Genomic DNA, 15,437 nt, shown 5'->3' on the forward strand with positions numbered 1-15,437 from the left:
AACCACATGCGACACAACACCATGTGCTAAGAACGACATGAAAATGAAACACAGCTACGCACAGAGCAAAACCAGATCACTATATCTACATTTCTATTTGCTGATACGTCGACAGATAAATGATTCAAGTGCTAACAACCAGCCCTGGGCACGCGCCGCGCTCCTATTGAAATGAGCGATTTTTTTGTCTCAGACTTTTGGCAGAGCGTATAAAAGAATTTAATGCACAGCTGTTCTACTTTTTAATGTAGGAAACATTAATCAAAGCTTTAAGTTATAAGCTTTCCTAGCGTTGTTTAGTATTCCAGTTCAGCAGAGATCAATAGATCCATCCCATGTTCCCTGACGCCTCTCCAGGACGGAGAGGTGCGATTATGTAAATGGCCCCGGCTTCCTCCCCCCTCCTGCCAGCGCTTATCTCCAAAGCCTTCTGCCTGCTGCTCCTGGCCACCACTGCCCGGCCAGCACAGGCCTCTTATCTCCTCACAAAGCTCCAAACACGCCAGGATTGGAGCCAGCAACGCCAGACAATGCTGCACGGCTGGTTTTATTCCTAAGTGATTTATGTGAGCAAATTTAATTTCTTCCTTCAGTGTTTCAGTTTAGATGGAAGATATCTGCTAACAAGTCAGGCTAAAGAGAAACAGAGCAGATGTCCTGCAACGTTTATACAGGTTGGAAATAATCTATTCAGCAATCCAAAAGAGAAGCAGGGAATGATGAGAAAGTGCCAGTGTCACCCTAGGAGTGTCAACGACGGATTAAGGAATCTTTGTTAAAGAGTCCAGCACACAGTGACCAGATACTTTCTGGATGCTGGAAAAAAACACATTTTGAAGGCACTAAAAATGTGCCTTTCAGTGCCAAAGCTCCCTTTCAAGGAGAGGTTCACTTAAACTTAATCAAACCAGGCGGACAGTGACTGCACACTAACCTAACCCTCCACAAGGCACACGAGGAATGAATTCCCAGAGTTCGGCACAATGCTGTCACCTCTCAGCAGGAGGATGACTGATGAGCACTGATGTGCATGCACACACACACAGACACACACACACACACAGACACCCCCAAACACCCACACCCCCATCACAAACCCTGCAGAGGCTCCAGGCCAGGTGCTGCAGGGCAGCCTGCAGCGCACTCGCCTGCATTGAAGGGACGCGCCTGCATCCCGCACGCCGCTGCGATTCCCTAACAGCACCCCGATCCTGCGTTTCTTGTGCATTAATCCCTGACCCTGGTAGCTCAGCAGCATAATCCCCATTTAGCATTAACAGCAGCTTCCCCTGCGAGGAACTATTTCTGATAAGTGAGCCCCGATTCAGGCCTCACTTTTGAACAACATATTCCCAGCTCAGCAAGAACCCGGAGTCCTGAATGAGCCCGAGCCCATCGCTGCGAGAAAGTTCATTAACCTTGCTGGAGTAGGAGGTTAACAGGATAGCTGAAGAAAGGAGCAGTGTGAATAGCTCTGATGCAAAACAAATTAAAATGAATGCCATCATTCCTTTTGATATTCATTAGTTGATTCAGGGGAAGAATAGTAGTCTTAAATTTGCAAGCATTTATCTACAAAAAACAGGTGTACATCTGCTGCTCAAGTGCTTCTTTGGGCTACAGAGAAGAATAATGCACAGAACTCACCAGTTCCACCGAGGGAGTAGCTGGGAGAGGGAGAGAAGACCTGAGCGGCAAAATCCTCAAACGTCATCACTTCTTTATGGTTCTGGATGATGGCTTCGAGGTACAGAGCTCTCTCCTCGTAGCTGCGATGCCCCGTTAAGGAAAGGTGTGTGCAGAACTCAAGGCATCCCGAGCACCAGCCCCCAGCCCCACATCCACACTGACCAGGCTGGAACAGGCAGGGAATGGACCAGAACTGCCCAACGGTTCTGAATGGGAGCAACAAGGAGAGGATACATTCAGGCCTGGAAATTCAGGGTAACACCTCTTGAGCTTCCTGACTGAGAAGCTGTGACCTGGGAGCTGCCGAGTACAGGAGCAAAGCCCCAGATCAAAACCCACCATCACAGGCTGTGGCACTATGGGATGCTCCTGGCACTCAATATTCCAGTTCCAATGACCAGAAAAGTAACTAGATTGGAGAAAAAATGCTACAGGACAGAGGGATACACCCCCCCCTCCCCCCACATTCATTTGATCACTGGACTTCTTAGGAGAAATTAAGCACAATAAACCAATTCCAAAAGCGGTTGTATTTAGGGCAGGTGCTAGAAGGTGCAACCTTATGTATCCCAAATAAATGATGCACAGTGGACAAACCCAGCCCACAACTTGCATGCATTATGGCCTGAATAATGCAGACAACAAAGCGAGCTAACATCGAGACTATTGCCTTTTAATTAAAACTCGGCAACCTGGAACACACAGCATTCAAATGTGTAATCAAAAACCAGTCACCAATAAAACTTACAAGCGTAACAAGCTGAAGCAACTTTCCAGCTGTCTTAATAGGACCCCTGCTTGCGGCAGCCTTTCACAGCGGAGAAAGCAAATCTTCCCCTTTTGTGTGCAGCTTCTGTCTGCTCAGAAGGTGAATCATACACTTCCAATAACAGGATAACGCCTGGGACAAACCTACAATGGGCTGGAGAGCCTCATGTATGACTTTATGAATTAGGGCTCGCAGGAGCCAGGATGACATCTCATTCTCCGTTTCCTCAGTGAAAACAAAAGTTTTCAGCGCCTCATTGTGTTTCTGTTATGGGGAAATGCACTCGAGCTCGGCAAGGCTGTTCGGTGGGAGCAAAGGCCAAGCTGAATTTAGAAATTAGGAGCAGGAGAATAACACCAGTGACAACAGAATGCAGGTGAGGGTATTTAGAATTGAAAAGCATTACTAATTAATATTGAAGTGCCATTTGTGACTTGCAGTACATTAACAAAACCACTCTGAAACACTATTAAAAAAAAAATCAGAGAAAAGCAGTGCTTAAAGCCAGGAGACTGTGGTGTATTCTCGACCTCGAAGGGAATAAGCAAAGCACTTTCTCATTGCACGGCGAGTTCCTGCAGGCGTGGTGGCAACAAAGGGAAGAGAAAGAAAGGAAGAATTTTGCATTTAACGCTCGCAGAGGACGATTGATATGTGATAAATCTTCTTATAAACTTCCCGTGGAAGCCTAAAGAAAGAAAATCAATAGCCAGCATTTCAGCGTTTGCACCTGCTGACAGCGTTATTTGCTCAGTTTTCCTGCCTTGCCCGAAGCCGGGGAGAACGCATTCCTGACAGCGCCAGCCCGCAGCGTGCGGGGCTGCCTCCCCTTTATGGGCTGAACTCCTGATGACTCTTGTTAATGAATAGGCTGCCAAACTTCCTCGGAGAGGAGGCACACGCCTGGGCCCAATTCTAAAGGGACTGATGGATGCCATTCACTCCTCATTATGGAGATGCTGATTCCTCGGCGCTGGGCTGTTGCCAGGGCCGTGCGGAGCGCGCTGCTGCCGGGCGGGCGGGCGAGCGGCGGCCGGGGGTGGCGGGGGCTGCGCGCCCGTCTGGCAGCAGCCCCTGTGACATGGAGCTGGCACGTGCTGCCGCAACGGGAGCGGAGCCGGCCGTGACAAATTGCTGAAAGGGCTCAGCGACACCGGGGGCTAGCGACCACCTGAGCCTGCGGGCCGGCCGGCAGCGCTCGATTCATCGCTCGGCCCCAGCCGGGGCTGCTCGTGGGTTTCCAAGCAGGCTGGGGGGTAGGACGGGAAAAGGGTCTGCCTGATAATGCCCTGCTGCTGGGTCCCGAACGGCTCCGCACATCTCACACGGCAGCACTGCCCGCTTCAGATAGATGCTGCGCGGAAACACCGCCCAGGTTTGCTCTGCGCCCGGTGAAATCCTATGGATGAGCTGCAGGATGCTGCTCACCACACAAAGACTGGGAAAAACCGCCTGGACAAACAGCTGAGCAGCTACAGGAGAGGCAGCTGAGGAAGAACACTCCGAGATGTGGAGAGCCCTGCAGATCCACCAGCGCTTTGGCGGAAGGCAAGGAAGGCCCCAGCTCAGCACCTCTCCTGCACGCTGAAAAGCCAGAAGCAGTGGGTGCAGATACTGCTGGTGCTGCACACCCCAGCGCCACCCACCAGCCACCTTGGCTCGGCGCTCCCCGTGCCCCCCGGGCTCCCTGGAGCAGCGGGAGCACAGCAGCTCCTGCCATACGGGCAGCGAGGGGGATGCCCGTGCTTGTTTGTACTCACAGCTTAATCAAAAGAGAGTTAAGTGACTGCAGCAAAGTGAAATTAAACTCCCTGCTGTCTCTGTCTCAGTATACACGCACATTTGGGAGAACAGTTGGGAGTCACTAAAAAAAGAAAAAGTCAACTGAAATTTTACTGAAGTTTAGGAATTTGAATGTGGAGGCATCATGAACAAGTTGTAAAAAAAACCCTCTGAAAAACACCTCCGTCCTATAAAAAAAGCATCACGAGGTTTCCTATTTATTGCCCTGTAGGAATGAGTCTGTCCCAAAAATCTCTGGAGCAATACTTCTGTCAGGGTGGCCCCACGGAAACGTGCTGTGCCTTCAGCCTAAGAGCCAACCACAAAATATCACCGAGTTACAAACATTAGAACCTCACCGAACCTCTTTAACCTGACCTTTGCATCACAGCTCTCCTGCAAGCTCTGGGCACAGCCCACCTGTCACCAAGGTGCCCCCAACACCAAGCAGCATTTAGATCAAGTGCCACATAAACTACTGGTTTTAAAATGCAACCATGGATCAGCAACCCCTCAGCTCTGAGCACAGAGTGCCTGGCTGGCTTTCCTAGAGCAGCCTCAGGGCTGGAGCGCTGCAGGGAACGCACAAATCCACTGCTGCAGCAGGCCTGGATGCAGAGGATGGGCTGTGAGCTTGAACCCTACCCCGGCGGAAAGCTGGACAGCTGGCTGCCCTGATTAACTAAGTCCCCCATTATCTGGGAGCTTGGGGCATCCCCTGAGATCTGCAGATAAATGGAGTTATACCAGACCCTCAAAGAAGCTGATCAAAAGCTCCTCTTTTAATATGTACGGCAATTTGACCCACCCCTCCACGGCTTCATTATTTTACATTTTGCTTCTGCCAAGGCAAAACTCCAGAGCAAAATATGTTAGACAGACAGAAACAGGTTTGGGTTTTTTCGTTTTATATGAAATAATGACATTGAGAGCCATGACAAGGTGTGAATTATTGATATATATTGACATATAAAACTGTGGGAGAGCATGAATTTAGGTCCCATTTGAATACAGCAATCAAATCTCATTATTTAAATATTATGAGCTTCTAGTAGTGTTTTATCAGCATACCAATTATTTTAACATTTCAACCACACATTGAAGGCTGTTTGAAAAAAAAGACCCCGACATATTAAAATATAAACATCAGCTATTTGCAAAAAACCACAACATCTTATTGTATCAGCAGATGACCTGCAAAGTGAAACACACAGGACATCCTTCCAGATGGAGGATGCAAAGGAAGACAAAAGGCAGAAGCTGCTGAAAATTCACTGGAGAGGCAGATACCAGCCAGCACTCGGCTCTCACCCACCAGCATCACTTCCACGTTTAACCTCTACAACACAGAGCCAGCTTCAGACACACAGTTTAAAACATAATGACCTTGAAAACCCTTCGAAGTCCTCATAATCTGGGCTCTGCAGGTGACCTGAGCCATCCCAGGGCCCGGATCTTGACACTGTTTCCCTCCCTGCACACGAACACAACACTAAACCATACCAAACTGCCCTGTTGAGAAACAAGGGAATATGAAGATGGTGACTCAAGCAGATCCTGAAAATACAGAACTTTTTCTTATTAACCTTAACTCCATGCTGACCTCAAGCAAAGCTCTCAGGGCCCTGCTGCTGCTGACGGTAATGGCCAGCCCATCCTGCCCCACGCTACTGTTTGAAAATAAAAAACATTTTGGCAGCATTTATATACTGTCACCGATACATGGAAAGAACAGTGCGCTCTGCTGCCACAGCGGGCAAATAAAAGCGTTTGTAGGTTTGTGGCCAGGCTGGGGAGAAATGCCTGGCTGCTCTCCATGGCCCACAGGTCGTGCCAACACCACGGGGCACCAGTGCCATGACTGGCACCCAGGACACCGGCAGGGTCTGCAGAGAGCACTTGCTGCAACGCCTGTTCCTGCAGCTCCAGAGGGACCCTAATGCGGCCTGCTGGCATGGACCTGCTGCAACTCCCATCTGCGATGTACAGCCCACCCACAGAAGGGCTTGTGGGGCATCAAGCCAGTGGAGAAGCTCAAAGTATAGAGGGAGACAGCTCTTTCCAGCCCATCGGACATCAAGGCTGGCTATACGTCCACAATGCCAATTCCTTCTTTATCCAGTTAGAGACCTGCAGAAAATCTTTGAATTTACTGTTCAATGCAAGACACATCTATTCCAGTTTCCTCCTGATTGTATCACAGGGCCCAAAGATGGTTCACAAAAGGGCTTGCTCCTGACACCGTGGCAGCGGTTTGGAAAACAACAAGAACATAAATGTTCGGGACTTACCAAAGCAGATTAAAGCCAGGACCATAAAACTGAGGTTAGCAGAGATGTGTCAGCTGATGACCTTTCTGTACCTAATTGTCCTCCCCAGCTCTGAAGAGGATGGAGTTACTGTGCTTTTAAAATGTGGTGTTAGGCAGTTCTGGTGTGAAACTCAATCTCCTTGATTGGGCTCGCCATCATTTACGGTCTAGTGACCACCACCACCGCACGAATTTCACCGAGAACTTTTGGGGGAATTTTAGTAACATATATCCTTCACTAAACAGGTGCAATTAAACTGTACCTGTCAGCCACCGCAGACTTATGTGCTTTTTATAAACCAAAGCATCCGAGATGGAAACTTTCCAGTGACGCCTGCCTTAAATCGGTCCATGTAACACATGAGACGCACATGAGCAGGGGCTGTGTGACCGACGGGGTCTGTGGGCCCCCTCTCCCCACGGCCAGCCCCCATCACGGCCATCTGTCCACGCTGCAGCCGGGGGAGCCAGGGCTCCCTTGGCGGAGCAGGGCCGGCCTGTGCCAGGGCTGCTGTTCCTCCTCCTTATCCAAAACGGGCAGATGATTCTCTGCTGCCAAAACCAAGAGCTCATCCTCTCTGCGGCATAATTTTCTGCTGCTGTGCCACCAATCACACTGACAGGCAGCCCTCTGTGCTGGGGGAGATGGCTGGAGCCCAGAACACCCTGGTGTGGAGGGGACATGACTCTCCCTGAGACCGACAGGTACAGAGAGGTCTGCAAATGGATTCCTCGCTTGTGGAGCGTTTGTTTTCCCAGCACCTCAGCACGGTGCTTGTAGCTCTGCCACCTCCCTCCCCACAGTGGGACCCGGGTCCCTCACAAAGATCACAAAAGAACTTGGTGCTGACTGATAGAGGTGAGCCTCAGGTCCCCGAGAATCTGCGAGTGCTCCGAGTCACAGGGCACGCTGCCACGGCATTTCCCAGCGCGCACGGTGTGAAACGGCGGCTCCCACGCAGACGGTCGCCAGTAATTGTTTTAAAGGGGAAAGTGCAGCAAAACAACAACAGAAACACGTTTCACACGGTTTTAAAGCATCTCTGTGGAAATCAAGCAGTGTAACAGCAAAGCCATAGTGAAGGTGCCCTGAGGCTAAAGGCTCCAGCTCACATTTGTCTGTGGGGAGCTCCACGCCAGCGCCTGGCTCCTGATGCTGTTGGGCCCAAGGTGTGCTGCGAGCACCTGTCTGGCAGAAGCACTTGCCTACCGCTCTGGGATAGCAAGAATATGTGGCACATTAGTCATGCCAAGTGCTTCAGGGGAGAATCTTGCATTTATTATGAATAAGGCAGAACAGAAGCTTTCATCTTAATTTCCAAGTGCTCCTGCAGGCGGGAAGCCCTCGGGAGCAGACACACGTACCATTACAGACCAACAGCTGCAGCAGGAGCAAAGGGACACCGGGTCACCCCCTGCTCCCATACCACTCTCTAATGTGACAGCACCAGAGCTCATCCCTACCCAAAGCTTTTTAATTCTACCAGAGTCCCTGCAATGCTCTCCTCCCAGCTAGCTGTGCTTGTACCTTCTCTGTTGAAATAAAAGCTGGGCCTGTGCCTCATTCCCTTTATTAACTTTGTTCCCTTTAAGCATGTTCCTCATGTGCTACAGAGGTGACAAACCACACAAAACTGCGCCTAAATCATGGCACTCTACATTTTGCATTGTGCAACCAGCCCTCTGCCCATCCAAGGTCCAGTTGGCCACTGCGTTCTGTGCTTACCACTGTACTAACATGGCTTGGATAAAAATATTTCAATTGCAATGGTGACAGAATGGCCTGTTACCAGTTCAGAGCTGCAGGAGCCCTGACTGGTACCTCATTCTGCAGGGCACACCGAGATCTAACCACTGAGAGGCTGCTTATGAGAGAGTTCTGTATCGTGACACCTGGGCACAAGCTTTTTACCAGCAAATTAGTGAGGCATGACTCCCCCCAAATATATGTTCTCTGGAAGTAGCCATACAGTTCCCTACTCAATCCTGAGAGATAAAGGGACAGGAGTTGCCTAGGTCTAATTGAAAGCCACCTTCCCAGTGCCCCAGAGCAGTGATGCTGAGCTCCTCTCTCCTGAGGGCACCGGGGAGAGCAAGAACCCATGCTGAGACCACAGCGAGCCACTCAGCCGGGATCCGCACTGGTGATTTCACCTGGATGGTGAAATTCCAGGTGGAGCTCACAGGGAACCAGCCAACCTCCAGATCCCAAGGTGGTGCAGCCAGGACAGCTGGGCAATGAGATTCTCCCATCATAAATGAAGAGGAACTGCTGGCAGGGGGATGCTGGGCCAGCTACACCTTCCTATCCTGTACCCAGACATGAAGGAAAGGCGTGGACTTGCCCACAAGGTTTGTGAGTTTGTTTTATGAATTATATCTGTTGATGAAAAAATGCTGTTAGTATTCACTTATATCTTAAAATTTTATAATTAAAAAAAAAAAGCCCAACAAAGCAAAAGACAGAAGGTTAGAAAGGTTTTTGAACTGGTGCTATTATGCTTTGGTCATTGCACATACACAAACACACAGACTTGCAGTGTCTCCAGTTTAACAGCCATGTATATTTTACATTCCTACACTTGTTGCCACTCCTCTCCCCAAACACAAGGATATTCTAAAGCCAGAAATGTCACCAAAAGAGTTCACATGCCACACGAGATCTGCTCCACAGTGCACCCGGAGACAAGGAACAGGTGAAGCTCCATCACAGCAGTACCCAGGTGAAGGTACAGTTGGGAATCGCCTGGGATAATGCCATACTCCAAACCATTCAGAACCTGAAGGTGCCAGCCTCTGCAATTCTCAGCTTTGAACATTAATTGCCAGGGAAGGGGACATAATGCTAGACTCTTTCTAAATAAGGATATGACACAAAATTGTTTACACACAGTCTAAAACAAAATTATTTGCACTGCCATTCATGGGGTGTGATTCCCACCCCCGTGGAACAACTGCAGTGACACTAAGGTGGCTTTGTGTGCTCAGGAGACCAGCCTCACTGAGCTGCTGCTGAGCAGCACACAGATAGAGGGATTCTTGGAATTATATGGAATATAAATGCACATGCCAAATGAATTTGTTGCTAAAAGAAGCTCAATTAATTTAGTTTTAACTGAATCACAGCCAGTGGAACGACATCTCAGAAAGGGGCACCTCTGTGCCTTGGATATAACTGATGGACTGTCAAAGCTCACTCATTAAGGAACAAGTCTTTTCAATGTACAAATATATTTTATCACCTCCTAAATGTTACCAAACCCTGTCAGTTTGATAAGAGTATGATGATCTGGCAGCTACAAGCAGAACAAAATACAATTACACAAAGTAATTTTGCCCCTTCTAGTTTATTACAGATCTTTTCATTATTTCTGGGTCTAACACTAAATGGCTCAGTTTCAGGTCTATTATAGGTCTATATATTACATTTATTACAATCAGAGACAAGTAACTGGGGCTTATTATCACATCCATTATGAGTGACACCATTTGCAAGATGCTTAACACGAAACAGACTTGTTGCTGTGGTGAGACAAGCTGGGAAATTGCTCGATGTTAGAGGGTAGGAAGGAAGAACAAATTAGAGAAAGCCAAGCAAGAAACCAGCGGGGAATTCCCAGCTTTAAACTAAAACCAATATAAGGAGGACAGAGGTTTAAAATTATCACCTGACACATTTGTGGATATCCCAAAGCAGGGACTGAGCGTGGGCTGCCCAGGGCACGGGGCTGTGGGTGGTACAGAAACACCTCCCAGGTCTGACTGAGCACCAGAGGCCACAAGAGCTCAGCAAGGGCTCCATTTCTCAGTGTCCTTTCCCTGCTGTACTTGTGCCCCCCAGCAGGTTCCTCTGGCCACCCTGGCCATGCTGACCAGTGGCTGGCATCACACAGCAACACCTGGCACTGCCTCCAGCCGGGCCCTGCAGCAGCTGAGGCCAGTGCACCCTGCCAGGTGGCTGCACTTCAATGACACTGACTGTCATTGTAGGGTTAACAAGGAGCACGGGGAAATCTTTTATTCATATAACACAGAATGCCTTCTGTTGATCTTTGAATAATGTTGCTTAAAATCCATTAAATGAACATAGCCTTTCAACAGACAGCCCACAACAGGTAGAGCAGCACGCACTCACTGCCGGCTGCCTTGGCCAAACAGCATCCCCAAGAGCAGATGATAAAGTCAGCATTTAAAATAACATTTTTTTCCCCTGAAAGTGACCTCCCAGTAGGAAAACTGGATTCCGCTTCCACAGCACAGCTCAGCCAGTGTGTATGCTGTGATGGCTCCCCATTTTCCCAGAGGAGTAAATTAAAATTCTGGTGCATGTTTATAAAATCTGCATCTTTTAAACTTACAAGGTGGGATGTGTGAGTGGAGAGGGAGCAAAACTGAAAGTATCAGTGAATCCTCCACAAAAAGGTAAGTCAATGCATTGGTTTCACTGCTGTTAACTTCCTCTAATTCTACTGTTTCTGAAATAATTTTCCTGTAAGTTTCTAGTAACTCAGGATGGCCATGAAGTCTTATCAGTACAGTTAATTACAGGATAAGTTCCTGAGTGAGCGGTCCAATACACTATTAAACAATCAAGTTCCAAATCAAGGCACAAGAGAAATGGTGGTGGAAGTGGAGAAAGGGCAGTGGGGAGGGCTGCTTGGCTGGCTGCACACCTGAGCTGACAGCCTGCTTTAGCACCCAGGACTGGCCAGGTTCAAACCAGCTCTGCTGAAAAGAAGTGAGAATGAGACCAGAAAACAGACTATGGTATACAGGTACACATTGTATACAGGTATTAACACACAGGGGAAGGGGAATGGAAGTGCTGAACCCCAGAACAGTGCAAAAGGAAAACTCCTGCCTATTGGAATAAATATGGCAGAAACAAGAAGTGACAAAACACAAGGTAGTCTCAAAGAAAAACTGAGGTGCTGCTGGAGCCCTTCCCGGCTGGGGGCATTCTCTGTGTTCAGGTTAAAAGCCACTGAAGAGCAGTGCAGGAGCAGAGCAAGCTGGGGCTGGGCCCAGGAAGCTGCACGTCACCAAGTCACCAAGTGGAAGGTGCAATGGCCTGTGCCCGTATGAGACCCCCAGGTGCTCACAAGGTCGGGGGTCACACAGATACACCAGGGAAGAGCATCAGTGGGCAGCTGTGCTGTGCAAGCACTGGGGCTGTGCACTCCTGTATCCCCGAGGTGTCTGGGTTATGGAGCACCCACTTCCACCCCGATGAGATTACGGCCGACTCGCAGAGCGGCAGCACTTTGTTAAAATGGACAATTAATCTGATTTGAGATGGCAAATGAGCAAGCCAGTGCTGCTGCACAGACAGCTGTGATGGGAGGGGGGGGAATCCTGCAGGAAAGTCACCGGTCCCTGCAAGCCAGTGCAGGCAGGAGAGGTGGATGGCAACTGGTGACATGTGAGCCGCTCCAGTCATTTTTTCCAAGGCTACCAAAAACCTGCCCCGGAGCCCCCGGCGACAGCCACTCTGCTCTGCACAGCCCCTTCCATCTGCTTCCTGCCAGGCCCTTCTGACACGTCTCATTCTGCAGCCAGCACAGAGACGCTCCTTTGTGAGGGGACCACAAATCACGGCACAGGCCGACCCTTCCCCGGCACGTGCCTCCAAGCACCGTCTGCAGCTCCACACATCACAGAAAGGGCCCCCAGGGAGCGTGTGTGCCCAGCAGCTCCGTCCTGGTGCCCAGGTGGCACAGCCTCCCCGCAGACCCAGCCTGAGCACAAACCTGGGAAGCTTCCGCTGAAGCACATCACTTCCTCAGTGTTCTCACTGCTGCTTTCCAGCCAGTGCCCTTTAAGCTAAACTTCTGAAGTTCTTTGACATCCTTAACTGCTGAGTCATGTCGGGTATAAAAGGAGATTGTGAGGATCCCAGAGAGAAGGCACGGAGCACAGGATGAATTTTTAATCAAGCATCAAAGTTGGTGGAAGAGGAGAAGGGGGGATATGCGGGGACAGCGACCCGGGGAAGAAGCTACACAGCAGGAACACTGCATGCTGCTGTCAGGTTTTCCTGTATTCAAGTTTTATTCCAGGTTTTGTTTAACTTACTGTCTCAAATTTCATCCAGTTTGAAAGGAAAGGCTTTTATCATTCAAATACCATCTAATCCGTCTTTTGCGGGACACAACCAGCGCTCCACTCGCTCCTGCCCAGTTACACACTGTCTCTTCCCATACTTACATTCTGAGGAACTCAGGAAATCATTTCTTCCCAGTCAATTACAAAAGGAGAATTGGTGTCTTTTGGCATAAGAAAGGCTGTTCATAGCTGCTCATTCTCCACACACCTTTGCCACTATGACTGTCACCACTCACATCAGGCCCCTGCTACATCAGCTCAAGCTGGTCCCGTGAGCAGCCTGCAGATTTTTATCCATTAGCTGGAAAATGCCTACTGCAACCCAAGATGAGCCCATACAAATAATTTCACTTGCCAAATAACTTTGGAAATACATGACAGCCTTGTCTTTGGGTGTGATTTCAGAGCCTACAGTGAGCGCCTCTTGCACTGCCAAGCTTTCCAGTTTGGGCTTGCGGCGTGTGACTCGGTGTAACAGCAGGAACACTGGCACACAGAAGTGGGATATTGGATATTAAATATTTGGCTTTTTTGGCAACACCTCTCCTTGCTGCCTGCCCTGGTGTTTATCTGTGCAGGCACACTGCTATCTGATCCCCTGGACAATGCCAGCGGTATCGCTGCTACCTTGCGCAAGGTTCGGCTCTGGGGCGTTAGAATCTGCCTCTCTGAAGCAGACACTGCTCTGCAGCCCGAAACAATGCCCAGCACTTCGCCATGAAAAGAGAGAAAAGTGAACATTAGCACATCAAAGGCCCCTTTCTGAAAGAGGAAAAATTGCGCGATGCACACTTTAATCTTTCTGACAATCTATGCATAGCCTGAGCTGAATTCTATTTTTCACACAAATGGGAATGCTCCATACAGCAACAAGAACAGAGAAACACGAGCTAGCACAGACTTTGAACTTTTAAAATATGGATTAACATGCAATAATATTTAACAGCTGATAGAACAACATCCCTCTTATCTCCCTTAATAAACCCAAATAACATCAAACATTTTACAGGCAACCTACAGAAAGGCTGCTAAAATATTTTAATCTAAAAATAAAAATAAGTCAGTATTGAACAAAATGCAGGTAATATTAAAATCTTAATGTAAAGGGCTATTGTATAAAATCAGTTACCTGACGGAGAACAACCTTAAGTGTAATTCCCTTAATTAGCACTTCAATTTAGCTAACTAAAGGTGGAATGTGACCTCTGCTTACAGATTTAAAAGAAAATATTGCTAAAATACGTATGCAGCATCTAAACTCATGCTGTTGCATTAAAGCAGAGATTTGTGCCTGTAGGTGTCCTTGCAGCAGGACTCACATCCATCAGCCCCGAGAAGTCAACGTCCAGAAAACCAGAGCACAGGCAACAGCAGAATCCAACCAGAGAGAGGCAAGAGGTCCCTCCTCTCATCATTCCTTCACCCGGATGCCCTGTTTGCTGCTCAAACCTCACCAAGATTGTCTGCACATTTTTTCATCTGAAAATGTGTTAAACAGAGTGCCAATGCTTGTGGAGAGCAGGAGAGGACTGCCCAGGAAGAACATCTCAGTTTTCTTCACGTAAACAGAAGTGCACCCCCTAAATATCAGCTGTAATGAGTGGTATGATTCACAAACACACCTTAGTAAATGCACATGCTGAATGGATTTGTTTCTAACTAAATCTCAGCCAGAGGAACAACATGTTGGAAGAACTTCAACAAGATCCCAGCCTTGGACTTGCAGAACATCAGCAATGGAGAAGAGGCGGCACCATGACTGAGCCCCACACACCTGACACTGCACACAAGCCAGCTTATTCCCAGACAAAACACCTGCACTTCCCAAAATGCTTGAGAAAGGAAGCCATTTTTCTTGCAGATCTGCCAGTAACTTAAAACACTTCAGTCCTGAAAAGGAGCAGGGAAGCACACATGGATTTGCCAAGCAGACTGTTTGAAACGTGGGATCAGTGGTGAGATGACGAACTGGCACACAGAAATATTGGAAAAGGAATTAAAAGTAGCTGTTCTGGAAACCTCTCCACAGAGAAGCCTGCCTGTGCCTTGGACACCCACCGTGCCACAGACCAGCATGCTGAAGTACCACAGGACCAGGGGCTCTCTGCACTTGTTTCACAAAAATTATCTGCAATTTACAGGGTTTGCATTGCTAAACATGGCCCGAGGCCCAAGACCTTTATTTCCCTTCATATTTTGCTTCTTCAGGATACAGCCTTGCTCAAAGCACTGGCTAAAACACATACTGGGGGAGGAAAGAATGGCTGGACCAGACAGATGGTTGGCCTTTGGATGCTGAAAGGGATTTTGAGGGAGTTGAGTAGTATGACTTAATTCTTGTCCTGAATATTGAAGGTAAACACAGATCAATCCAAGTGAGGCAGAGCACAGCTCCAGCCCTACGCCACCATCCTGTGTGTAAAAACCAGCAGCAGATCACAAATGCAACAATGCACAGAAACCCCAACATTTTCTTTAAACTCCTGCCACTGGAAATGCTGCCTCTCCTGTCTGCTCAGCAAACAGAAATCGAATGAATTTTTTAAAAATGCAATGATTTATTCTCTGCACACAGATCACTGATTCAGCATGTTACTGCACAGTCAGAATGCACAGAGGGGAAGCAGAGAAACTCTCAGAAGCTTGGGTCCTGCTGATTTCTCCCAGTCCTGGACCACAGCAGTCTCTCTGACGACTCCAGCAGCAGTGGTGGATTCTGCTCCACCCTAAATATCTCCTTGTAATGAATGCTACATAAAACTAGCAAAGCTGTCTCGGGTC

At 48.5% G+C, this 15,437-nt stretch overlaps 1 protein-coding gene across 4 annotated transcripts in view; it reads right to left on the minus strand.

The window, feature by feature from the left end:
- RALGAPA2 (Ral GTPase activating protein catalytic subunit alpha 2) overlaps positions 1–15,437 on the minus strand; it is a 95,333-nt gene that overhangs the window by 9,381 nt on the left and 70,515 nt on the right. For all 4 annotated transcript variants that reach the window (XM_038133759.1, XM_038133758.1, XM_038133757.1 and 1 more), the window contains one exon: positions 1,648–1,769. In XM_038133759.1, the coding sequence (XP_037989687.1) occupies positions 1,648–1,769 (122 nt within the window). The remainder of the gene's footprint in view (positions 1–1,647; positions 1,770–15,437) is intronic.

This window comes from Motacilla alba, chromosome 3 (assembly GCF_015832195.1).
Source record: "Motacilla alba alba isolate MOTALB_02 chromosome 3, Motacilla_alba_V1.0_pri, whole genome shotgun sequence".
NCBI classification, from domain to species: Eukaryota; Metazoa; Chordata; class Aves; order Passeriformes; family Motacillidae; genus Motacilla; species Motacilla alba.